Here is a 27298-nt window from a genome sequence, read left to right as displayed (position 1 = left end):
TGACACAATAGAGGTCCCATTATAGTCGTCACGCGTTTTTGGCCGTGGCGCATGTAGAGGGAAATTACTTGATGCATATGAACACTGTACAAGTGCAGTGTCGTCTGATCTGGTGACACGTCAGGCTTCAACCAGTTTACTCCAACTTTATGTAATTCTGGAAGAATTTCTTGGATAATGGCTGGCGTAACTCTGATACGATTTAAGCTGATCACTGCTTCTCTTCTCTCTGCCGGGGCATCGCTGGCGGCACTCCGATGTGCTTGCAACGGTGAAAATGGCATCGTTCTTCGTATACTTACAGGTGAGACGTGCGGTATTTGGTGCATGAGTAGCCAGGGAGGTGTCTCTTCCCACCTCCCTGATTTAGCCAAGGTAGTGTGCATGGAAAAATTTCGATATCCGGAATGCAAAAGAGTGCGATGAGTGTAAGCAAGAATTACTCCAAAGAAGACCCTCATGAAGCGATGATAACCAGGGAGATGGGATTCTTCTTTCACCTCCCTGATAATATTTTGAATATACATGCGTATGTGCTGCCACTCGGGTTTATTTGACCAAAAGATCGGTCTATCTCCCTGGTTTGTGTCTTGTCGGGGATATGTTTCGCGTATTAGACTTCGTCTGGCTTCACGGAATTCAATTTTCAATTTTCAAATTCAATGTTCAATTCATTGAAAACCAAAAATAATCACAGTAGAAAATGAACATGAAGCAAAAGTGAATATGTGTCCCCAAGAAACAGAGCTTGCGAGTGGGGCCCATTATGAATGTACAACAACATGGTAACATACAAAGCGGAGACTTGGACTGGCTTCACGGAATTCAACTATCAATGTTCCATGTATTCAAAACCAAGCATAATCACAGTAAAAAAATGAACGACATGAAGCAAAAATGAAATATGTGTCCACAAGAAGCAGAGCTTGTGAGTGGGACCCATTATGAATGTACAACCGATGGTAGCATACAAAGCTATAATATTTGCAGTGCGACCCAATAAAAAAGAAACTTGATTTATAGATGAGACATCTCCATTGCCCTCGGAGGAGAGCCGTAAATGTTTAAAAAAAAAAAAAAAAAAAAAAACCGGACAGACGGATTTTTTTCCCGTCTCGCTTATAGTTCGATCAATTAAGGTAATAATCTGCAAACGTTGGTTGGTTTGGTTGGTCTTTTATAATTATGTTCATTTCTTGTTGAAAATACAATTGAGCTGATACTAGCTAGGCGTGTCTTCTGTAAGCCTGCATTATTGAGACCACTCCATCCTTTCGTTTTCGACAGAGCAGGCCTCTAACTATATATGGCCTACATCGTGTAGAAAGTATAATAACTTGTATACATATATAATAAAAGATAGGCATATACATAGCCCTACATCACCAAGACAAAGTAAATGACGCCTCATCAGTCATCACCAGAAAACTTGGACACGTTGGCATCTCGATTCTTCCTAAACGCATGAGAAAGTGGTTATTAAAGGCTGTGTACAGTTCTGGTTGAGGTCAGGACTTAGCTTTTTAACGTTTTGCAAGATATTCAGAAACCACTCTATGAGATGTCGAAGAGCATGCAATTCTATGGGGTATCAAAAGTTAATTTATTTGATGAAAATCGGTTTTGAAATGACTGAGATATCCAAAAACAAGGTGAAACAAAAAGATCCTCATAAAAGGCGTGGTCTGTCGCCTTTTATTATTATCACTTCTTTTTATATCTTAGCCATTTCAAAACCAATTTTCATCAAATAAATGTCGAATCCTTCTTAACATTACATGCTCTTTCATATTTCATAAGAGGTTTCTCATTATCTCACTTAGGAATGTTCAAAACATGAATTCCCACCTCAAACAGCACTGTACAGTCCCTTTAAAACATCCTAATCTTATGGTCCATAAGTGTGGACCCCTGCCTCACAGTCCCTTCTTTATAACCTTTCTTTCCTTCCTTCCTTCTCCCGCTGACAATCCCTTCCCCATTGTCTCTTATATTGTTTGACCTGTCTACGTCTTTGTTCATGGTGTGTGCCTGTGTGTGTGTGTGTGTGTGTGTGTGTGTGTGTGTGTGTGTTTCGGTTCCTTTACATTTTCTCTATTGTAAGTTCGATTCATCGAGTGGCCCACATATTTTCTCATACCCTGGGTTTTCTACAAGCTTGTCTTTATACGTGGACCCCTCTTTTCCAATAACACAATTATTTTTTGACAACTAGATATACGTTTCGTTTTCCTTGAGCTGGTATCGACAAGAAAAGGTGCTATTGGCCATAGAATTGCATTTAAATTGAATTGAATTGAATTAAATATTGAATACCGCACGCATCCCTGAGGTATCCTCATGTTCTCAATCTGGATACAATGTAAATGCACTCGGCAGACAAATTATATGTGACCCTGCACCTCAAAACAAACAAAAAGTCGCCAGACATGAATTTTTAGTTAAGACCATATTCTGAAAGAACAGACTTTTGGCTTTAAATTGATGTATAACTCAAATCAAATGGACTCTCCTAACCTATCTAAATAGTGGAAAGAAAGCACAAACTCAGAAAAAGTGTGAACTGAGAAAAGAGGCTCTGAAGTACAGTGTCTATTCAAGCGCATAATCTTTACCAAACCGTGCTGGCTGTGCGATGAATGGGACAAAAACAGGAAATAAACCACCAGAGTAACAACAATGAAGGGATTATCAGATTAAACTGAAATTAAGCATGCCTCATTAACACATTCTTTCCATAATTAATGCCAACTTTCAAAGCAGTAACCTTATCCCTTCAAAAGTTAGTAGAGTTGAAAGCGAAGAGTGTGGACAAGGTTTTTCAGAAATGAAAAAGGGATTCTAAAGACACACCTAATCACACTATTCTACCAAAAATGTTAGAGATAAACTGCTAAAAAGCACACTTTCCTGCCCGTTTTATGATACCAAATTTTAGCATAATTTAAAAGAAGACCCGCTCTTTCAGAAAATATGAAAAAGTCAGGTTCGGCTAGGTTGACCCATTTCACTTATTTTCAGTCCTCACGCAAAATCAGTGTGTGCGACTTTATGTTCGTTTTGAGGTGCACGGTCACATATAGTAGGCCTATGTCATGTCAATGCGTAAAGAGGTTTATCATGCAATAACACTTGCACGGAAATAAGTCCAACACAATGATAGGTCCTACTTCATGCGTGAAGCCAGACAGAAAAATCCGTATGTCCGGATCAGTGGGTTTTTTAATCCTCTTGTTGACTTTTACCGCTCTCGATCCTCCTTTATAATGTAGACGGGGATTCCGTGAAGCCAGGAGTATTTCTCCGCGGAACGTATCCCCGACGACAAGATACAGACCGATCTTTCGGTCAATCGCATGAAACATGTTTTCCTATCGAGAAGCAAGCAGACACTCCTAGCCGGCAATGAAAGTGAAATTATTGGATATTGAATTTAAACAAATTTGAGCAGTCTTTCAATACGAGCACTTCCGCAAGTTCCATTTTCAGTGTCACTCCTGAAATTCGTGTGTATCTATCATGAGTCTGTCATAATCGTGCACTGTGGGCATCATGTTAAGTCTGTGAATTATTTATGCTTGATGTGTTCTTACGTATCATGAATATCAAATTTGGTCATCAACAAGCTAAACAACAGCCCGAGGCTGATGCAGGGTCTGTGTCAACGAGATGACGCATAATCTAAACTCGAGTGAAAACTGATGTCGCTCATTGCTGTCATGCATTTTCCCCCTCTGAACAATGCAGGTTTGATGTCTGTGCCTGCAGTGCTCCTGGCCTTTCTATTCACCTGGCTGTCCACTTTGAGAATCTCCTACGGCCACACCCTGTGGTCAGTCTGTGCACAGTTCATCTATATGGCCCTGTTACAAGTCACGCGCCACGGTAAAGTAAAACGATGCGAAGAATCTTGGGCGAATCCTCGCCAGACGCAGGAGCAGTACCTCCGGGAAATCATCGAGCTGAATCAGGACACTGCCTACTCTATGGATCGTGGAATCAACTCGGTGACGTCCTTGAAGGAACTACGAGAGCGCCACCCTTTGACCACATATGAGTCATATCGACCATACGTGGATCGAATGGCAAAAGGAGAAGAGAAGGTCTTGACTAGCGACCCACCAACTCGTTTCGCCCTGACGTCAGGGACAACTGGGAAATACAAAATGTTCCCGTATACTAAGCCTTATTTTTCCCGAATCTTTCGATACAGCATGGCTTTGATAATGGAAATTGGTGTCAGGTTCCTCAGCGAGAGAAGCATGCTTCAGAGAGATATGCGTTTCCACATCGCGCCGAAAATACGGCGCACGGAGGGGGGAACCCTCATGGGCCCAGCATCGATGATTCCTAACTGGATGAAGACAATTCTCGCCCTCTACTCGTCGCCGGGGGCGGGTTTCGATGTCTATGATAATTACGATTCAGTCTACGTCCATCTCCTGTTCGGACTGCGAGACCCAAACCTCAGCGGCATGTACGCTAGTTTCACCTCCACCATCATGTTCGCCATGCGTCAGCTCGAGAGATGCTGGCCCGACATCGTTCGCGACATCGAGAATGGGACAGTTTCAGCCAAGACTATTTCACCCGAGACTCGACGTACACTTGAAAAGGCCCTAGGTGGAGGCGACCCAGAAAGAGCGGCACACCTGAGGCGGGAGTTCAAGAAAGGCTTCGATGGCATCGTTAAGAGGGTGTGGCCACATCTCCTCAGTATCCAGGCTAAAGATTCTCAAGGACTCAGAGGCATCCTACAGAAGTCTTACGCAAAGGGTATACTACTATCGGAAGTGCAATATTCTAGGGATCTTTTGATTTTTTTTCTTACAATTTAGCTCTTCCAATTCCCCAAGGTTTAGAGGAATAACAGAATTATTATGCGCTAGCCCATGTAAGGCTTGACTTGTGTTCATTTGGTTAAAGAATGATTCTTTGCTTGAAGATTAACGTCTGCTACTTGTATTAAATCACGCACGCCTACTGAGCTCGTGATGCACTAACATATTTGCCATACGTTTTGATTCATAATCTGTTTGTATCGATATCTAATCTTTCATTATCAAGCCAGGTTATTAATTCACCACTGTCATATTATTATTGTGTATCCACATTATCATCTATCCTACAATAGAAATAGACGTTTCGCGCGTTTCTACGATAATGTTCATGTCATGGCACAGCTAGACGCGGTAATCGTTATAATAGAATCATTCTATCATAATAATCAGTTGTGCATTTTGCTAACATTGTCTTCATCCCCAGGAATCCCTATATTTGGTTATATGCTGAGTGCCACGGAGGGAGTCGTAGCATTCAATATGTGGCCAATGAAAGAGGGAAAGGAAGAATACGTTCTCATGCCAACGTGCACGGTCTTCGAATTCATTCCGGAAGACCACATGTAAGTCCATCTTGATATTCACATATAGTATATAGAGAAGGCCTAGATGAAAATTCTGTCTTGCGACAGTAACCGCAGATAAGAATATGAAATATATTTCCAAATTACTTGTATAGTTTCTAAAGAAAACTATTGATGATATCTTATTATTTTCTGCGATCACAAGAAGTATGATGCAATGCATTGGTGCAATCCAGTGTGATGATCTAAATTCAGACAGAAGGAGCCATCACTTGTATGTGAAAAAACATTTGGTGTTTGTAGAGAAATCCACACCCATATAACAGATAAGACGTTCGGGAAATAGGCAAATGATAAAACAAGTTGCTATCTCTCATCAGAGATTTTATTTATTAAATCTTTTTAACTAGTTACATTATAAAAAACTTATCCTTTTTACCAAGTCAGTTGCGGTCCCCAAATGTTTTCATGTTTTACTCCTTGATTTGCACGCACGCTTTACATCTTTGAAGTCTATATAGAAAAGTGCACGTTTGTTTGTTTTTCATTTTGTTTTCTTCTTTTTTTAACGACTGGAATGTCAGATTTCATTTTAAAGGTCATTTTCATTATCTAAGGATATGTGATCGTTAACAAACCCATTTCGGATATGACATCATTTCATTAGGCATGAGGATGAACCAGAAACGTACTTTATCGACGAATTGCGAGTAGGAGGCACCTACGAAGTAGTGGTCACTCAGATCTTTGGCATCTATCGCTTCAGATACGGGGACGTCGTGCGTGTGACTCGATTTCATCATAACACTCCTGTGGTCGAGTTTATGTACAGGTACGACAATGATTAAAGAGATGTGAATTGAACGTCATGACAGAGAAATCCTTCTCTAAAATGTTCATTGCCTCTACATTTGCTAAGTCACCACTCTCCCCAAATGTGTTATTATGGAGCTTCAGATTTGCGATGCGGACGTGATTTTTTCGTTTCGTTATATTTCATTTCCAACACATCATGATTACAACATTTTAATAAAGACACATATACTAATGATACGACAAAGCAATGAAAAAAAAAACTATGAACAATAATACAATTTTGTGATCTTAAGACAAGTACAGAAAAAAATGGCTGAAAATGGAGGGAACTGCTAAAAAGCAGAGCTTATAATTTTTAGTAAACTCTCATTGCGTTGGTCATTCTCCTCTCTCCCTGCGTCATGTTGCAAAGTAACCGTACAGAATTAGCAGAGACGCATCCTGTTTAAAGTAAAAATAATAATGGAGTCCCCGTTATGATCGGTGCATCAAGTAGCTCTCTGAATTGAGCGGACCCCAAAATGGCTCAAAACGCGTAGTGAAAATTCAGACTACTCGAGATCGATTTTGATAAGCAATTTTGCTCATGCTCAGAAAAGTTTTTCTCCCTCTGAACGTCCGCGTCACGAAAATCTAAAGCGCCCTACTGTAAGCCCAAAGAAATTGTCTTAATTGTTACAAAATACAACATGTCGATGTTTTTTCATAATCATCAAACACAAGCAAAATACTTTTATTTCAATCGTCATAATCTTACACTAGTGTAATATTGCAAAGCATAAAGAAATTTGCTCTAAAACTGTGTTAAAAATTGCCATTGTCATTTTCATTATGCATTAAATTAGCGCAAGATAAAGTATGATTTGTGTCGGAGTGTACCAAAAAAACTCAACATTTCAATATTTGTAAATTCTTTTGAAGAATATGATTTTATCTGTGATCGTTACCATGGAAACAGGTCTGGACAGATGCTAAACGTTAGTAGTGAAAAGTTGGACCAAGCTACGGTACAACAGTCAATAGAGGGCGCACTGAAATCTTGGTCGGGGTTCCAGCTCGTGGAGTACGCCGTCGCGGAGAGCTCACTGCTGCAGCAGTTAGGTAGGACTTCGAATAGTCTGGTTCACTTATACATACAGATTATATCCCTTTAATTAAAGCGTATTCCTCCATGACAACAGATGCTGGTAAATTGCCTCGGGTTCTCAATGAAATGATTGTACATTTTTGACAGAATAGGCAGTTGCTGTCTCGTCACAGAAAAAAGTGTAGAATGTTCAGATAGTAGGCCTAAGCATAACGTCGGATTATAAGAATATTGGTTTATACTGTGTTAATCTGTTTGCCTGTCTGAGGGCTGTCTCTCTCTCTCCTATTACTTCCCTGTCTACTTGTTGTCATGATATATGGTAATGTCACTTTTAGTGGTTGCAAAATTACAGAGGAAATTTTTTTTTTCCTTTTTGGTTTTATTGTGTCCTTTCAGACAAGTCATGTTCCCAGTCACAATCGTTACCAAGACAACGAGTCAAATAAACTTTAAGCTCGATGGGACAACACGCTCGAGACAAGACTGTCCAGATAAAACACCTGAAATGAAAATCCTTTTGTGTAGAATGTGAAATATAAAACAGTGCCATGAGGTCTTTTGAGGATAATCTATGCACAAAAAGTTTTGCAACAAGCAGAAGACCTAAAATCGTTCGTCATCATCTCGTTCTCCGTTAGATGAGCCAGAAGTCCAATCAATCCATGTTGAGCATCGTCCATTCTACGTGATCTTCCTGGAGCTAGACCAACTTCCCGAACCCGGCTGCCTGGCCGAGGAGGATTTCATGAAGGTGTGTACTTTCTTCTTCTTGTCCTATAAAGAGCCGCATACTCTAAAATGTACCTCCGAGCTATGTTGCCAACCAGCACATTTCCATAATTTTTTTTTTCAAGGATAGTTGTAATTATTCACTTTCTAAATTACCTGTTCGACTGAAATTCAATGCAGAGATTTTGTTCTTTGTGTATGTTGTGGGTGTGTGTCAGAGTGAAACGACATCTACCACCATTTTTTTTTACAATAGAAAGAAGTAAAACTCCCTCTTAATATGTCACGTTTGACGCTCCCGTGTCATAATCATGCCCCGTTGATTTCTATGTTTATGGGATGTTTAGCATGCTCGGATACAGCGTATATGTGTCAACGCCTCTGATTTTGCCATCGTTGTGTGATTCTTGGTGTCTGTGTCGCTGTTCATTTATTATAATTATAGTCGTGTTGTCTTCTCCGTCATACAACGGATGCCTACTCCAGTCAATGTGTGCCAATACATGTATAACAAACTTAACTGTGGAATGGTTAAAGGCATGACCTAATCAATATCTCGTAAAGCTGTATGTTTAAACTGTTGTTGTTGTTTTCGTATCATTTATGATTATTTTCCAGATTGACGAACAGCTTCGAGCCCTCTCTTTCCCCTACCACACGTTTCGCGACAGAGATGTCATAGCGCCACCCCGCGTTCATGTCGTCAAACCCGGGACATTCGGTCGCTTGCAAGACTACATTCTAGCTAATAGCACGGCTACAGCTAACCAATACAAAGTACCACGGAAACTTGTGACGTTGAATACCCTAAAGTTAATGCTGGACTCACGTGTGTTGTAAGGCAATCATGAACTAAGTGACATGTTACCATGGTAACACTTGCTCCTCGCACAACATTTTAAAGGCCTACAGGCAAAACATTGTTCTCATACGCCTGCTGCAGAAACTTAATTGTATGATTGAGGGTACCACCTATCGTCACCCTGCGGTTCTGCAGCTTTATTCCAAAAGTATAGAACAAATTCGCCTAAGTTTTGCCTCAAATATGCCATAGATACTGCAGTTTCGAATATCATGACCGTCCTCTTGATTCTGAATCTCTGTACTATAGTGAAATTTTAGTGCGTGCGGTGCATTTTCTTTGCGCGGCTTAAAAGGGTACCTCCACATCGACACTCCCGGCTCCCTCAATAGCCGGGTTCACACGTACAAATTAGCGGGATGACGATCGCGATGCAAATCTCGAGATTTGTATCCCGCTAATTGGTGTACGTGTGAACCCGGCTAATAGGTACATGTATTATAATTATAATAAACGTGAATTTCACAGTCATGCGTCGTGTGCGCAGTTTACTAAGCGCGTATGTGTAACTGAACCGTGTTTAGTTTAGTTTGTTAGTTTTGTTATGAGTTTGTTGTTCGTGTCTTCGTTATTTTCATAGCTTATAGAATAGTATATGTGACACTCAATCCTACGCTTGCTTTATCGTTCTATATACGCTAACAGCTATGACATGTATGTCACGCCGGGTGCCGATGTTAAGGTACCTTACCATACTCTAAAATGGAGACATAATTATAATTATGCAAAAGGAATGTGAAAAATAACGCTGTGATAACACAGCTTTAGTTGGGCAAAGACGCGGTCCCTGCTATACCGTATTTTTTGCCCTCCCCCCCCCCCCCAAAAAAAAAAAATACAACGGGACCCTCCGCAATGATAACTTTTAAAATAGTGAATCAATCCAAATACAATTTCAGGGTTTTAAACTATAACTCATTGCCCACATCTTACAGAAAACCCCATTCGATTTACTTCAGTGGTCAAAGAGAAATGAGGAATTTTGTAGAACATGTCAGGAATCTCTTCCCTCCAAGTTCTGTCTATTGTGTTTACACATTGATATGCAGTTCCAAGAGCATCCAAGTGCTGAAACTGGAAGAATCAGACTCATGACATGCTCTATACAACTATCCACATTTCTCTGTAACCGCTTGACCAAATTGAATGGGATTTTCTGCAAAATAGAGCTAAGATGTTTTATTTAAGACCCTGAAGTAGCATTTGGACAGTTTAATCATATTTGGTGTTATCAGTGCGAAAGTCCGATTGTAATTTTTTGGACATACTGTATACCTCTTCTTTCGGAGTATTGTACGCTATAAGCATTAGTAATACATAATTATGTAGTCGGTTTCAGGAAACAAAATAATCATTATAAATTATACAAATATTGAAAACCCGGATACAAGCTGTTTACATTCTGCATGGTCATTTTCAGTTTCTATTAATGGCCTCGGTGCATGGTCATGTTATTGGTAGAAACGCCGGTGTTTACTATGAAAACCAATCGTGTCTTTATGGGAGGTTGACTATTGCACACGCACTTTGTGCAAATTTTAGTAACCACATAACACTTACAGGTCTACATTTTGTACGAATATTAATTTTGATTGTTAATCAAAGTGAGTTTAAGGACCTTGATGATGCATGACAGTCTGTCTTTGAAATGCCTGTGATGATGGTGATAATGGGTATAACATATTGCGTTATGATTACATGACTATTCAATCAACTTTTTTTTTTTTTTAAATCATGACTTGTGCAATTGCGAATCTACTATAATCAGTCAGCCCGGTTCTGTGGTAATGATTTACATTTCGTTACAAAAGTAAGCATTGGAATTGTATGGTATGTTTAGAGTACAAGGGTGTACTATAATCTGTAATTTCGTATCCCGATGTCTGGTTTTACTTGTCTGTCGTTTTGGCAAAGTTTGTTTATAGTATAGTATTACTATACTATTAGTAATGGATGATTATATAGATTCCAAAGTGTCCTTAGTCTGCAGTGTTAGCGTGTCTCATTGATCTACACGCATAGTACATTGTATGAAGTAGATTGAATAGTATGTTATTTTGTTTTCAAGACCCTTTGCCAATTGTAGTCCCTGATGCCCGAAAAAAGTTGTCATCGCGGCAAGGAAGTTGCCGTCGAGATGCCGAAAGCATGATCACACAGTTCAACCTGTTACTTTTTTTTTCGTCGTTAGAGGGCGTTAATATTCTGGGAGGCAAAAACAAGCCAAGGCCGCAGCATTTCATCAATGAAAGATGTCAACCCTGACAAGTTGTCAGTCGCTGACAATTGTTGTTCAGTAAAATTCCTGGTTTTGAATGGATGTGAAGCTCTGGTCAGTGGTTGTTACCAAAGAGTATAGAAGCACACGCAGTGGCGTGCTATGCGCTTCTACTCTTTGGTCGTTACTGTGATAATAATTGTCAGAGACTGACAACTTGTCAGGGCTGTCAACCTGGTCAACGGTGCCCTGGAAGCCAGATTATAGGGGCTTTGCAAGTACAATATAAGTCGAGTTGCAATCGTTGGCAAATGTCAATTGCATACCATGCAATATTGATAGATCAAATACAATCAATTGCAACTTTCCGTTACAAGAAGAAAACTGAAATCAATGAGGTCTTGCAATCAACTGCAAGTCTTTCAATTGAATGCAAATTAAGTTTGGAATGAATTTCTGAGACTTAGTGCATGCGATCAATTTGGGAGATTTGCAAGTGACTGCAACTTTCTTGCAACGCCCCTTAAAATATGTTAAAGAATAAAAATATCGATAAAAATGAATAACTTCTTGATACATGTACAGTTTTCAATGTCATTCAATTTGTTAGCAGTCGCATAATAATGCAAGACGTATAATTAAAATCTGAACGACGTGGAAGAAAGCCGATGAACTTTTATACTGCAAGAATGCATTTTTTTTTTATAAATGTCATAATATCTACCGCAACATCATCATTATCTGGTTCGTATTATGATTATTCTTCTCATGATCTATAATTCATTATGACTTGTAATAATCAATTATATCTCTTTAACATAAACTCATTCAGACATTATAGGCCTATACACTGAAGCCTTAATAGCATTGAGTCTCGAATGAGGAATTTATTACAGATAATCAGCATACCAAAGTCATTGATCTCTCAGACATTTTTTTTTCTTTTTAAAGACAGCAAAACAAGCTAAGATTTCAGAGTCGGGTGTCGCGGTGCACATAATCAGGGCCTAATCCAATGATAGCGATCGATAACAATGCGTTGTGTGGCAGATTTTAGCTACCTGACGATTGCAGGACGCAGCTTCCCATCATTCTAATCAAAGTCAACGTAAATACGACAATGGTTCAACCAGGCTTTGATTGCTTGTTTTTGTGTTGAACTGTCATGCATGTAAAACGCATTTTTAAATTGCTTTTTTTCTTCAATTGGCGAAGGAAACATTACAAAATTGTGAAACCTTCTTTTCAGGTATAACTTTTACGGGTATAACTACGCTATTGTTGTCTCGATTGGGCAGAGAAGATATGGCTATAGGCACGAAGAGGAGTATATTAGGCCTATTATATTCGTACATTAATGAGCAGAATTTGACAACATCGCACAATAATGGGACAGAAATACCTATAGTATTCATACAAAACGAATATCAACCACGCAAGGAATATACATTTATACATTTCCTTGGTACGTGACGAGAATTTATGAAGAAGGAAATGAATTGTAACAAGGGGATGCCCAGTCCAGTTTTGGTGAGGTGCTTTTATAGGTCAGAAGATATAAAGGGGTAATTATAAAGAAGAGTGAAGAAGAGAGAAAAATAAGATAGACGTATAGAGATAAAGCTAGCTTGTAAGACCTATTATTATGATGTATAAAATGCGGGGAGGAGGGGCAGCACGAAAACAGATACAAGGGACTGGGAGATGGAGATGGAGATTTTAGATTTTTAGGCCTACTGTGCTTTAGATCAATGTTGTAGGCCTGCTGATTTTATGTAGCTATGATATTTGTATTGTTGGAAATAAATAATGCAGTTAGCAATGTTTTTGATTGGGAATCAATCGAAACACTTTGGTCACTGATGTATAGTGAAATTACAAAAGGTATTTTAATGGAGGATAGTTTACTATGAAAAACAGTTTAGTTACATATTCAAAACCTGATGTTTAAGTGATGTCATAGTGATGACGGTACTGGTCATGATAATGATAACAACAACAACAACAACAGAACTACTCCTACTTGTATATTACTGTACTACTACTACAATATAAAAAATGATTATGATAATGATAATGATAATACATCAACAACAGCATTAAGGACCTAAAATGGTAACGCATAACAATAAAACGCTGATGAAGAAGCAAACAGAGAAAGAGACGATTATATTTAAGAAAATAAATCTTGCAGAATTTTAAGAACGATTGCGGGTCATGAATCGACAGGCATTTCTACCAATTCTATAGAGTTTGTATATTTCCGCATCGAATTTGTGCTTGACAATTTGTTATAGACTACTGAATAATTATAATAATTTTTTTACGTCATGATCCGTTGTCCAGTTGTCGTTTTTTGGATTTACAGTTTGACTTGATCCGATAGCTTTCTATTCGATGGATTCGTAATGTAGGCCTACTAGCATGACTAGTATTTAAATGGTAAAATTGATTTCCAATCAATGTTGATTTTTAAATTTTTAATTTGTCATATTTTTCATTTTGTCATGATGATTAAATGAAAAATAATTCAGGGATAGTTTCATGATTTTTCATAAACAATTTTGATTTCGTATTTGCCATAAAAGATAATAAAAGGTGGGACCCATGCACCCTTTATTAGGATGGCTTTCTTTTACTTTATTTTGGATATATCTCAGCCATTTCAAAACCGATTTTCATCAATAAACTTTGAATTCCTCGGAATGGTATGCTCTGTAACATTTCATAAGTGGTTTCTTAGTATCTCGCAAAAAGTTTAAAAGCTCAATCTTCATCTCCACCTATACTTTTGCTACTACATGTACTTTTATACACTTTTGAAACAACAAATCAATGTACACATCACGGTTGGCCTGTTTGGGGATACCCCACACGATTGATGATGCAATGGTACGGTCCGCCTATCACTATCAGCAGTGACTGCATGCCACTTGTTCAGCTTTGCTTACGTACGCGAAGCTGCTGAGTGGGTGTGCATTGCATGCATGATGTACGGCGGCAGAGTCGACGCAGCACATTGTTTACTGAGCCAAAGGCAGACGTAGATCGCGCCGTACTCGCGCTCAAGGCTATTTAAAGTGACTGCTGCTGGAAACTAAAATACATCCTACTTCAGTGTCATGTGGTCTGTATCAGTTCATCAGTTCCAGCATTGAGCGAGGAAGTGAATGCCGTAGTTTATCTGTCCAGTTTGATTGATAACTGACATTGCAATGTATGCCGAAATAGGGACTTCTCTCTGTTGGTACGCGGCCACCTTCGGACTGTGCCACGTACTCCGCGCCGTCTGTCGCCGAACTCTCCCGAGACCTTCCTACCAGTATGCTGTAGAACTGATAGACACGTTTCAGTTGGTGTGCTGCCTGTTTGAGAATGGAATGGTGCTCAGACTTGGCCTCTTGCCTTTTGCTACAGTGCTCTTCATTCTCACCATCCTCTATGCCCTGATTTTCGAAGGGTTTGCCAATCCAGCAGCGGTACTTGATTACATTCTGAGAGGGAAGTTGACGGCTGTCGCAGGCATTCTTACCATACTGGTCGAGTTGCTTGGTGCTATCGCAGCATACCGCTACACGACGTTCATATGGAAGTCATCATGGGCCCCGTCCCCTCGACATTTTCACGCGGCTACTGTCGAAATGATCTCAGAAAACTGCAGTGCAGGATTAAATGTAAGTTTACCACACTGTGTAAAAATTCCTGTCAAGTAAGAAAAAGAGAAATGCAATGTGTACGTATGTATTTAATCCTCAATGACCTTTATACTCAATTGTAACTTATATTTAATTTGGCACCTATTATTAACGTTATTATTAAATGACATGTAAGTTGACAAAACGTGCTATATTCTACTATTCTGGTGTTATCAATTCACCTTGATCCCTGATGATTCTGTTAAGTATGTAAAGCTTTGACACTTAAAGTGAAAATGATCAACAAATTTTGGTCGTCACCGCATTTATACTACAAAGTCACTGTCAGTGCACAGCACTAAATGAGTTTTTATAGCATTAGCAGTTGAGAAAACTGCAAAATAGTGCAAGATGATGGATATGAATTGAGAGATCAGAACTTTAGTTTTACAAAACCCTAACATGACACTAACACTGAGTACATCGTAACAGTACCTGTATTATGCAATTGAAATGATACTTCATGTATTACTAAGAGCCTGTAAGATTGTAATACAACTGTATGTGGCAATCATCCTACGCGTGCTCCAGTTTGTACATATGTATAATTATACATATCGTTGGTGGGGTGACAAAACCTCGTATCTCAAAAATGTCAAATGTTCAGGAGAGCTAAAAAACATGGCTGCCATAACATGTAAGTCAATAGAAACAGCCAACTTTTATTTATCATTTGTGACCTTATTTTTGCAGATGGGCATATAAGGATTGGGAATTACATAGTAATGGTTCCTAGCTTCAATATTTGTGAAGAAAACTCATTTTCACCAAATATTGAGATACGAGGTTTTGTCACCCTGGCACCAACGATATGTCAATGTAGAGTGCAGTGTGTAGCCTGTAGGTCCTTCTGTAAAGTCTAGCCCAAAGTCTCAAGTAGGGATTGGGACACCTCCCTGGTCTAAGTAGGTACAGTTGTAAGACTGTTTCAAAAAAAAAAAAGTTAAAACCTTTAATGTTTTCATGAAGCATACAAAAATATTGTGTCTGTTTGTCAGGTTTATGTTTCCCTTTGTTTTTATGCTTGACCACATCCATGTTTCAGAGCAATTAAAAAAAAACCCCACACACACTTGATACAAACCTGAGTTTACAATAAATTGATTGTTATTTTGCTACCACATCTTACATTTTGTATTTAAATTAACCATTTTACAAAAAAAAAGTAAGACCATTTGATTTAGTTGGTTGTATACAATACATACAGCTCTGTAACCTGCTCACAAACCTGCTGACTTCTATGTTTTTATGCTACAGTTGTATTTTATGTTTGTTCCACATCATATAATTTACTCTACATGGTATTAAAGTCAGGAATGCTTTTTAATGATGTATTTTATAGCAAGTTCATTATGGATGGGTGGTCCATTTTCAAACCTTTTTTTTCTTTGCCTGCAAACTACAATGTATTTTTTCATATTGGGCTTAATGACATTTTACATTGTTGTAGTTATTCTTTTGATTCAAGAGGTTGGTAACCTTGACCTTTAAAGGACAAGTTCACCTTCATAATATGTGAATTGAGTGAATGCAACGATATTAGTAGAACACATCAATGAAAATTTGGGGAAAATCAGACAATTTGTTCAAAAGTTATGAATTTTTAAAGTAGTGTACAATTGCCTGCGCAGTCACTGTTGGATGAGAAGATTATAATGTCTCATGCGTACAGCGATAAGGAAAATAAGGAATTTCACAAAACTTCACTTTTTGAATAAAGTGCACGCTTCTTCAAATTATCACTGATGTATATTAATATTACCCTTAACATAGTGTTAAGGGTAATATTATTTCCCCTGCCTTCTGAAAGAGAGCAGTCAAGTATTCTTTTGTTTTGCAAGAAAAATGAAAATATGTTGATTTTTCTTTATTATATTCTTTATGTCGTTGTACACATGTAACATCACAAGCTGTAGTAGTCTTCTCATCCAGCCATGACTGAGCTGAACCTTCAAGAATTTATATCTATTGAATGGATTATCTGATTTTCCTCAACCTCTCAATGATGTGTTCTACTTATATTGCTGCATTTACTCAACCCACATGTCTAAGAAGGTGAACTTGTCCTTTAAAAGTCTGGCGAAAAAACAGAAATCAGCAGGTTTTTGTACAATTTACAGTAAATATACAGTATTGACATATTCTTATTGACCTTCCTGATTAGAGACCACATTTGTAATCTACAGGATTATTTTGAATCAAAATGGAAATCAATGCCCAAGAATAAAATTTTGCTGAATTTCCTTTGTATAATATTCATTGCACATGCTTAAAGGTACTATACCTTTGGGAGCAGTGACTTTAAAAGAATGTTTAAGTTATCACTTTTGATGCATATATGCACGTAAAGCAAATGTCACTTGTGTCCCTTTGAATTATCTATTTTTGTTTAATCAATGTCCTAAACATAATATACCTCAGTATAGGCCTATTGCACATGATAATTTATGTAAGTGATGTCCTTGGAATTTGCATAAATTTGCATGATAAAGTTTTTCTATGAAATATGAAACTTCAACCCATAAGCTGCAAAATGATACCAAATGTTTCAATATTGAACAAAGATGAAATTAAATTGCCTTTTCAGGCAACCTTACAGTTTATCTTGGACTTGCCCATGTATGCAGACCCGCAGTAATGTATTTCCGATCTAAATTGAAAGACCTGTAGTTTTTCTTTTCTTTTTTTTTTACACTTCCTTGGTTTGTGTAATGTATGCTACATAAAAATGCTCAATATAGTCTATCAACTAAGAAGAAGAAGAAGAAGAAGAAGAAGAAGAAGACAACAATAACATGGCACTGGTATCGTAAAGAAAAACAGGATTAATCCACTCTTTTTAAATCATAAGGGATGTAGCTCATAGTTTGGAGGCCCATACACAAGATTCCTACATGGATGACTGATCAATTTCATTGAAGAATGTGCACAGATGAGAAGAAAACAGAACCATAGTGGCTAAACAAATCCTGTGTTATTAACCTGCAAGGCTGGAGTTGTGTAGTAACTTTGTTGACCCATAGAGGACAGGCTGATTTTGCTATTGTACAACATGCATTTCCCCTAGACCCCTGCCCAAGTATACTCGGAACTCGTCCTCAACAGGGTAACTAGTAGCTGTTGTTCAAGGAGGTACACTGTAATGCTTACCACATTTCTTCTATTTGTCTGCTAAAATTGTAGTCAAAAAGTCATGAAAAGAGTTTGACAAAATTTCAACACTCATGCGCTGCACATTTGTACATACACACTGTATCCATTGCCAAAGAAACACTCGGGTTATTAGTTTTTGGTAGTGATCCAAATCATGATGCAAATATACAAATTGTGTAGGCTTTCTATCAAGGATGCATGCACAGTTCTATCAGATTCTTATACAGTGTAGTTACCGTATAGATGGGTAGACTTGGCAGACTTGGCTTGCAGTTGCTGTTTCCTGTAATTTTTGCAGTTTATAAGTTGTTCAGAGAAAGTATGGTATATTTTTCTCCCATTCATTTCAGGACATAATGTAACATGCTGGTACTTTGTATCACATGTGCATTGTAAGTATACAAATGTATGTAAGTTGTGTGTAACAGATACCTAGAGTCATTCCCAAGATATGGAGAAAAAAAGAAAATGAAATTTTAGCAGTTTCACTTTGACCTGTGACCCCATTGATTCCATGGCCCAAAACTCTACTTTTGAAGCTCCCCAGAATCTTTATCTGGAGATCATACAGGTTTTATAAAATACAGTAGGCCTACAATATGCACCATAAGGCATCGCAGGTATTTTGTTGATGTGCTAGTGCAAAACAGAAACATGTCATCATAATGGGCCGGATGCATAAACGCTAGCAATTGCTTGTGCTAGCCTTTTACTCGAATCCGTATGCATAAAAACAAGCAATTGCTTGCGAGCAGAAGCTCTTGCTAGCAAGTACAAGCAATTGCTTGCTGTCCGCAAGCAATTGCTTAGAGACCAAGCATTTGCTTAAAAACGTATGCATAAAACATACCTTTTGCTAGTTCTTGCTAGCAATTGCTTACGATTTTCCAAGCTCTGTAAAATGAGCTTGAGCTTTTGCTTATCTGGGACGTTCCCTTTTAAGTATCATTTTCATATTCATGGAAGAAAGACAACAATTGTGAAGGAGTGGTATAAATCTACAAGAAATTACTCTTAAGTAGAGTAAGAAATTTTTCATTTCAACAACGGGAATGTCCAGTGGTTAGCACGCAAAATTTGATGAAAAACAGGTAGGATGTCTCACTTCGGTGGAGAGCAAGGAGACGTCTCTCCACGTGCGATCTGGCAGATGCGGGCTATTGTAAGCAGTGGTGGGAATCAGCCAGTAATACGAGTGTGTGTATAGTTGTGTGTGTGTGTGTCTGTGTGTGCATTTATGAGTGTCATTTCATAGCTCTTCTGCTATGTCAGGAAATGTTTCCGCACACACATGCCCTTTCAAATGCATGCTGCCACACTCGCCTTTGTTCTTGTGTTCGCATAGGCGTGACGCTATTGTTCGAACCCTAAGCAATTGCTTGCTGAATGCAAGCAAAAGGTATGTGCACAAGCAAAAGATTATAATGCATATGTATTTAAGCAATTGCTTGAGCTACACCTTTTACTAGACGAGCTTGTGCTTTTGCTTAAAGCAATTGCTTACAAGCAATTGCTTGTTTTATGCATTCGGCCCAATGGGCCGGATGCATAAACGCTAGCAATTGCTTGTGCTAGCCTTTTACTCGAATCCGTATATCATGCATAAAAACGAGCAATTGCTTGCGAGCAGAAGCTCTTGCTAGCAAGTACAAGCAATTGCTTGCTGTCCGCAAGCAATTGCTTAGAGACCAAGGATTTGCTTAAAAACGTATGCATAAAACATACCTTTTGCTAGTTCTTGCTAGCAATTGCTTACGATTTTCCAAGCTCTGTAAAATGAGCTTGAGCTTTTGCTTATCTGGGACGTTCCCTTTTAAGTATCATTTTCATATTCATGGAAGAAAGACAACAATTGTGAAGGAGTGGTATAAATCTACAAGAAATTACTCTTAAGTAGAGTAAGAAATTTTTCATTTCAACAACGGGAATGTCCAGTGGTTAGCACGCAAAATTTGATGAAAAATAGGTAGGATGTCTCGCTTCGGTGGAGAGCAAGGAGACGTCTCTCTCCACGTGCGATCTGGCAGATGCGGGCTATTGTAAGCAGTGGTGGGAATCAGCCAGTAATACGAGTGTGTGTATAGTTGTGTGTGTGTGCGTCTGTGTGTGTAATTATGAGTGTCATTTCATAGCTCTTCTGCTATGTCAGGAAATGTTTCTGCACACACATGCCCTTTCAAATGCATGCTGCCACACTCGCCTTTGTTCTTGTGTTCGCACAGGCGTGACGTCCCTTTTGTTGAAAAACGCAAGCAATTGCTTGTGCGGGACAAGCAAAAGGAAGCGTGTGTGTGTGTGTGTGTGTGTGTGTGTGTGTGTATTTCATATGAGCGTTGTTATGATCACTATACTGCTATGTCAGGTTCCAGCTCACACATGCCCCTAGATGAAATACCTATTAAATACGAAACACGCCTTTGTTATCAGATTATCAGATTAGTGTTCGCACAAGCGTGACGCTATTGTTCGAACCCTAAGCAATTGCTTGCTGAATGCAAGCAAAAGGTATGTGCACAAGCAAAAGATTATGCATATGTATTTAAGCAATTGCTTGAGCTACACCTTTTACTAGACGAGCTTGTGCTTTTGCTTGAAGCAATTGCTTACAAGCAATTGCTTGTTTTATGCATTCGGCCCAATGTGGATTTCATCTAAAAAAAAAGTGGAGGAAAGATTTCATAAAATGTATCAATATAATGTAGCCAGTGGGTTTCTAAAAAGTCTTTTCCCTATCAGTGGACTGTTACTATCAACTTATGAGTACAGGGGTGTATCCAGGATTTTTTCTGGGGGGGTCGTAATCAAAATTTTTGGACCTTTGCCTTTGCGAGGGAGCGGAGCGACCGAGCGGGGGGAGGGTGTGGGAGGGGGGTGTCCCCCCTCCCACGGTAGGGAGTTTTTGAATTTTGTATCTTAAAATGGGGCCATTTGGTGCATACAAAAGTGACTTTTTCGGCATGGCAGTGCGGCTTAGAAATAAGGTAAATTATGGCATATTAAAACTAAGTTACGAAATTTACGAGGTTTTTGACAATTTGCTGGAACACCGGTCACTTTTTTTCCCTGTTGTAGGCCTATATAGAGTAAAAAGCCCTCAAAAAACAAAAATGTCTTTTACAAAAAGTGGACCTTTTGAAAATTTGGGGGGGGGGGGGGTCGTACGACCCTCCCGACCCCCCCTTGCATACACCCATGGAGTACACATGCTCAAGGTCAAATGTCAAGGTTAAATTCTTACAATTTCACTATTTCCACCAGTTGGGTACTGTAATAAATATCTGATTACAAATGTGTCCAAGTTACCCCGGTTGGTAAAAAGAATGTGCCAGAGGTATTTTGCAATTGGGTATATTACAATGTATATGTGAAAATAGCGGCCGTTCAACTATTTATACATGCAGATCTCAAGTCCAAACTAAATGTTGGATATACTGATTCAATTACGCAATTGCAAAGCCACAGATTCATGTGTACAAATTCATTGTCAATATGAGTCCATTTATTAATTGGGTTAGATATAAAAGCTCATTCATTCTCTTAGAAATATAATTCTTATAGTGATTTGTGTTTGTAAACACTGGACAGATTTGCTTTGACCCTGGAAATGCTTATTATCGATCCCAACCCCCACCCCCCCCAAAAAAAACAACAACAACAACAACAACAACAGCAACAACAAAACACTTTTTCTGTGAACTTGTACTTTGGGTGTGAATTGTCCTATTGTTTGCCAGGTTCCCTCAAGCACATGAATTGTACTTTTGACACTGGTCTGCATCATCCGTTTTTCCTTCTCGTAGCTCTTTAGTCTTTACTTGGTGTCACGTCCTTGTGGACATTTTTATGTATGATGTGATAAAGGATATCGTTTGCACGACAGTGTTGAAGCAAGGCTAAGGGACCTCAGCTCTAATATTGTTTTATTGCTTTGATTCTTGATCTCTCTCTCTCCCTATATCTCTCTGTATCCATCCCCAGGTCTCCCCCTTTGTGGGTTTTGCTGTGGAGATGCTGTCAGTGACATTTCTAAAGCTTGTTGCAGGTGTCTTTCAGGGTGGCAGACGATTCTGGCGCTTGATCAATGCGGTCATCTCAGTTCTGGTGGTCATCTATGGTAAGATTTTTTTTTTTTTCCATTTAGCCTGAAAAGGAGAGTGAGACAGAGTGAATCAGGTCAGAATTAATTCCCAGCTTTGAATATGTAGCTAGCTCCATTGCAGAATCTATTTCATTGGACACAGAGTATGCTTTAAAAGAGAGTGCATTGTGAGTTTACAGTGTGTGTTACTGTCATGTTTCAATTGGAAGAATTATACCTTTTGTCACTCGTGACTGATTTAGGCTATTCAATTCAATTCAATCTGGTTTATTCACAATACTGCACAATTAGCAGCAAACAGTTGAACAATATTTAGCTTAAACTCTCAGCTTGTATGATTTAAATGGAATTTTTTTTTATTAATTGATATTAAATTCATACTGCTATCACTTATTACCTCTGCCAAGGGAGGAGGTTATGTTTTTGTTACTGTTGGTTTGTTTGTTTATTTGTTCGTTCGTTCGTTCATTCATTTGTCCGTGTGCAAAATAACTCAAAAAGTATTAACGGATTTGGATGAAACTTGCAGGAAAGGTTGAGAATGACACAAGTAACAAACGATTAACTTTTGGTGGTGATCCGAGAATTTTGGGGGAATTTATGAAGGTTTTTGATATTTTGGCAGATAGGGTCAATGAACTTGGGAGTTCAGGCTGCGCGTATTTGAGGTTTGCATGTGCGCACTAAAGTGCATGCTCTAGTTTCTGCTAGGGAGAGGCGCGCCATGCAGCAGAGGGTTTATGACGTAACAAAGGCTTCTATATTGGGAAATCGGGCGATTTTTCAGCATGTATACCTATGGATAAGTGGAAATCACTGATCTCTATTGAAGAGCACAAAGAGCTTTTAAATCTCTTTGGGAAGAGCAAAACCATGGGTGGAAAGTAGCTGCTTGGTGGAGGTCTGCGCTCTCAGAGTGCTTGTCTAGTTATTATTATTATTATTATCATTATAATTCTAGTAATACTTCTTGTAAAAGCTCTTTCGGTATGTCTAGTAAAATCAACTTCAGAACAGTGAATCATATAAAAACACCTGTTTTGAGCAGTAACCAGTAGTAACCTTCTAACCAGCTCAGTAATCACAGTTACATAACTTGTAAACAAGAAACTCAGTGAGTTTATCCACTAGTGTCACTGATATTGATATTCTTTTTCTAAAGTTGAATGGATGCCATATCTATGACATCATGTAGTGTTTTCCCCTTTTGTTTAGATTACAGTATAATGATTTTTCATTACCATTTGGGAGACATATTACATGTATCCATTTAGCGTTTTCTTTTTCATTATGCACATCAAATTTATATCAGGAAATGTCATTAACCCAATAAAGTAAATCATATGATCTTCCTCTGTCTCTCAAAATGTAATTTGAGGAGGTACATGTAGTTTCATATCACATGGTGGCAAATGATACTCCTTTTAACCCGTTGAAGACAAGTCCCGAGTTCTCTATACTCGGGCAGGTGTCTATGGGAAATGCATGTTGTAGCAAACTCAGCCTGTCCTCAAGGGGTTAAGGAGAAAATACAGGTTGTACAGCATACTGAGGTGAATGCTCATTAAAAGATGTGTGTGTGTGTGTGTGTGTTTTTTTTTTTTTTGGCCATAATCTGGCTCATGTACATGTGTAATTTGTGACCATGGGCAGTAGCTCTTTAAACATGCAAGATATTCCTATTTGAAAAATGATTACTTTAACTGTGCATGTCAGTTTGATTAATTGAATTAATTTCTGTTAACCTTGATGTTTGGCTTGGTGACAGAGGGTATTAGATCAAAATCTGTGTATCCCCCACCCCCTCCCCTGTCCAAGGTTCAATGAACATGCAGGATGAATAAAACTTATCTAATGCCAGTGGCATGGGATGTAATCAAATTCATCAATGAATAGCCTGTGCAGTTGCTCTATACAAACCACTGGGTGTGCTGCTGATAACAAAGTAATTTCATCACTATTCATAAAACCTTGAACCCTTGTCATGGAGGGGTTGATTAGTAGTGGTAATTGAAGGAATATAAAATGCACCATTGGTCAGTTGAGTTGCTGACCAGTCATTCCATGTGGACCAATATTACAAAAGCTCAAGGACAATCGAAAGTATAATCAAAATGATATTAAAATTCCATCTCGATTATTACTTTTTTAACAGTATTCAAGGCTAGCAGGTCCCTATTGTTTATATATATTTTTTAATTTTCGAAGCCAAAATAATACCAAACTGACCAGGACCATATTGCATTGGGCAAATTTAGAATAATTTCAATTCTGGGAAAGTGTGTAACCATTTGTAATCATCACTTTTAATAAACCTATCCTGTTTTGTTCCACACGCAGCGTGCTGTAAATTTGTTTTTGCTGTTGTTTTCCTTATTTCAGGCTTAGACTACACTGGTGCACTAATGAACCCTGTTCTGGGGTTTGCTCTTGGGTGGGGCTGCCATGACCACCAGGTCCCCACCCACCTGCTGGTCTACTGGCTTGGCCCCTTCACTGGAATCCTTGTCGGCGATTGGCTGGTGGACACCTTCTTGACAAGCACTGCAAAGAAGGACAGACGAGGGGTGACCAATGGAGCAGTCATCGAACAGAATGGCAACCATGCAAAGTTGCACTAATGACAAGCTTGTAGCTAAGATTACAGTTAAAGAGGAACACGACACTGATTCCATCCACACAATATCTACCAGTACACTTTTATGGCGAAAACACAGGCCATTTCAGACTTTTCAAATTGCAGGATAATAGTCCTGCTTCTATAGGCCTATGCTGGAAATCAGCATTTTTTTTTTTGAAAATTGATTTTTAATTATGCAACATGATGTGAAAACTGTTTATTTTTGTGTGTGGACATGAAAAACTTTTTATTCTCCCGTTTCACATTTTGATCATATGAAAGTTGGTCCAACTTAAAAAAAGAAAAGAAAATGGAAACTATCACAATGATATGCATACTGTGTGAATAGCACACAAATAAATCATTACATTGTGATGCAAAAACCTATAATTCCAGTGTGAATGTAGCTAGAGTGGCAACCTCTGAATGTTGTTGTTGTTGTGTTTTTTATTGTAAGACATGATTTATTTGTGTGTGTGTGTGTGTGTGTGTGTGTGTGCTAGTAGACCTCAGTGGCAGAGCCATATATCACAGGGCAGCATTTGAATAATTCCTGAGCTGCTTGCAGATGATGCATCCTCTAGTATATTTCATTACAAATGAATGATGATTAGACCAATTAGACCGAGCATTCAGTGCGTTCCATGTGGCGACTTGATTTCTCACCTTCCATGAGTCATTCCTCAGGAACATAAATCGTGCAGTCCCAGATTGGGACAGTTAAGTTTAGTTTAATGTGGTCAGATCCGAGCAACTCCTTCTACCCTTGTACATCAGAGCCCTGTCAGTATCTGTTGTCACCTTTGACTTACATAGGAACTGAAGCATTCCTGTGGCTCCCCCAGGTACAGAGGCCTTGATATCATCCTGTTGGTTTTTGACTTTAGGAAAAATATACATTGTAATCATAGGAACAGCTCGTCGGTTGAAAATGATAAGGGCGTTGAGTTGCATCAAAAGCCATTCAGTGTTTGAGGCACCTTTAATAACACCAGTATCACTCTCACTTGACGAGCTGATTAGATTTGCACAATTTGTTTCGTTTTGTTTTTTTCTTTTAGTAATGATTATCCTATCAGTAAAGGTTTTACCAAAATTGTTACTCTCTGCAAAGCCTTGGTGAGGGATTATTTGTTTCCTGGTCGTTGATCTTTTTTAATCTCCTCTCCATTTGCTGACATGCTATGTAGATACTCCTGTATCATCATTTGCATCATGCAACAACATATGTGTTGAGGGTGTCCACTGTTACATAAAGCCATAAAGATATAGCTGCCTTCATTCTCAGCATGTTATTTTTCAGATTTTTGTTTGTTTTGTACACCACTGAAGTACATAAATTTTTCTCACTTTTAAAGTGAGTGCCATCTCTGTGATGTCATGAGATATTGGAAGTAAGTTTGATATTTACCATTTTAATGTTCTCACAGCATATACTTACGGTGGACAACATTGAAATCTCTATCAGTGACTTTGATTGTATGCTTTGCCTTAACTTATTGTTAAAGTTTGTTTACTAACATATTGAAATGTAAGCTAATTTGCTTTGATGAAATATTTTTGGTGTATGATAATCTCTTTCTTTATGTGCACATTCCTCTTGCCTGTCACTCACACATCTTTCTAACATTTTTTGCCACACCTTTTGAGCGAAGATATTTATGTGTTTTTTTTTTTTGGAAATCCATTCCTTTTCTTTTTTATGGACAATTTTTCCATGTGCAGCAACTGCTTTGATTCATTTCACACTTTCCATGCTTTGATATCTATTGCTAGAATTTATCAATTCAACATGGAAAAGAAATACAAGTGTTCACTGATGCAGGTTGATTGGTTTTCAGTTTTCATGAATTTTCAATGCATTGTAATATAAAAAAGCACAAAATGTCTGTTTTTAGTGTCTGAAGAATGTAGATCATGTGACTGTTCTTACCAGACCAGAGAAGTGCCTTAAAGAGCATATAATGTGTTTACTAATGTGCATGCTATTTAAAAAAATAGGTAATGATAATGTTCAATCATTGAGGGCATTAGACAGACTTCATATCTCATTTCATATTAAACTTGTTTAGTTCATTGGTGTAAAGTGTTAGTACAAATTTGTAGTTTACCTTGAAGCAACTATCTAATATCAAACAGGAAGTCTTTATGAAGTTTAAGTCCTTTATTACCAATAAAAACCAACAAGGTCAGATTTTGAAACTTACTTAGCACTTTCTTATATCTTCAAGAACTGCATTTACACTCACATTTGTAGATTTGCAGGGCTACATATGTTTACAACTCATTTCATTTGAAAAAAAAAAATGTATATTGCCTTTTTTTCTGTTCAACAAAGTTATATATTACCATCTTGAAAGGTTCATTCATAGTTACGCATTATCTATGAATTAGATATATCTAACTTGAATTTATCATAACAGGTCAGGTATTCTTCAACAATAAGTGGGTTTTTTTTCTCCATGCTTTCACTCTGACCTTGATTGACGTTGATTTTGTCAACAATACTATGCCGAGCTCAGCCGCATCATGTGAGAGGGTTTGTCAATAATCATTGCCATAATGGCTGTGTATCGATAAGAACCTGAAAACGTTTTGGTCATTAGGGTGGCATTGGCTCCCCCGCACTCCATTATTGGTGCACGCCAATT

At 38.3% G+C, this 27298-nt stretch overlaps 2 protein-coding genes across 2 annotated transcripts; both read left to right on the top strand.

The window, feature by feature from the left end:
- Positions 1-177: 177 nt before the first annotated feature.
- LOC139716417 (uncharacterized) lies at positions 178-8840 on the top strand. Its single transcript, XM_071627964.1, has 7 exons — positions 178-304; positions 3748-4776; positions 5266-5404; positions 6033-6197; positions 7140-7282; positions 7910-8022; positions 8619-8840. Exons 1-7 carry the CDS (start codon positions 178-180, stop codon positions 8838-8840), a joined length of 1938 nt encoding a protein of 645 aa, XP_071484065.1.
- A 5298-nt stretch (positions 8841-14138) lies between these two features.
- On the top strand, positions 14139-26985 carry LOC139716463 (aquaporin-11-like). The gene is made up of 3 exons (XM_071628010.1): positions 14139-14754; positions 21907-22042; positions 24410-26985. The coding sequence occupies exons 1-3, from the start codon at positions 14296-14298 to the stop codon at positions 24646-24648; spliced, it is 834 nt and encodes a 277-aa protein (XP_071484111.1). The 5' UTR covers positions 14139-14295; the 3' UTR covers positions 24649-26985.
- The last annotated feature ends 313 nt before the right edge of the window (positions 26986-27298 follow it).

The sequence above is a fragment of the Diadema antillarum genome, unplaced genomic scaffold, assembly GCF_040938485.1.
Source record: "Diadema antillarum isolate AM-2024a unplaced genomic scaffold, OU_Dant_1.0 scf00000065, whole genome shotgun sequence".
NCBI lineage: Eukaryota > Metazoa > Echinodermata > Echinoidea > Diadematoida > Diadematidae > Diadema > Diadema antillarum.
Note: the sequence above shows the minus strand (reverse complement) of the source record. Positions and strands in the feature narration are given on the sequence as shown.

What these genes read in the sequence shown, in the direction of transcription:
- LOC139716417 (XM_071627964.1), top strand. Translation starts at nt 178, where the DNA reads ATGGCTGGCGTAACTCTGATACGATTTAAGCTGATCACTGCTTCTCTT. An exon ending in TTCATTCCGGAAGACCACAT is followed by an intron (nt 5,405 to 6,032) that starts GTAAGTCCATCT and finishes TCATTTCATTAG; the next exon opens with GCATGAGGATGAACCAGAAA. An exon ending in CCGAGGAGGATTTCATGAAG is followed by an intron (nt 8,023 to 8,618) that starts GTGTGTACTTTC and finishes ATTATTTTCCAG; the next exon opens with ATTGACGAACAGCTTCGAGC.
- LOC139716463 (XM_071628010.1), top strand. Translation starts at nt 14,296, where the DNA reads ATGTATGCCGAAATAGGGACTTCTCTCTGTTGGTACGCGGCCACCTTC. An exon ending in ACTGCAGTGCAGGATTAAAT is followed by an intron (nt 14,755 to 21,906) that starts GTAAGTTTACCA and finishes ATCCATCCCCAG; the next exon opens with GTCTCCCCCTTTGTGGGTTT. An exon ending in AGTTCTGGTGGTCATCTATG is followed by an intron (nt 22,043 to 24,409) that starts GTAAGATTTTTT and finishes TCCTTATTTCAG; the next exon opens with GCTTAGACTACACTGGTGCA.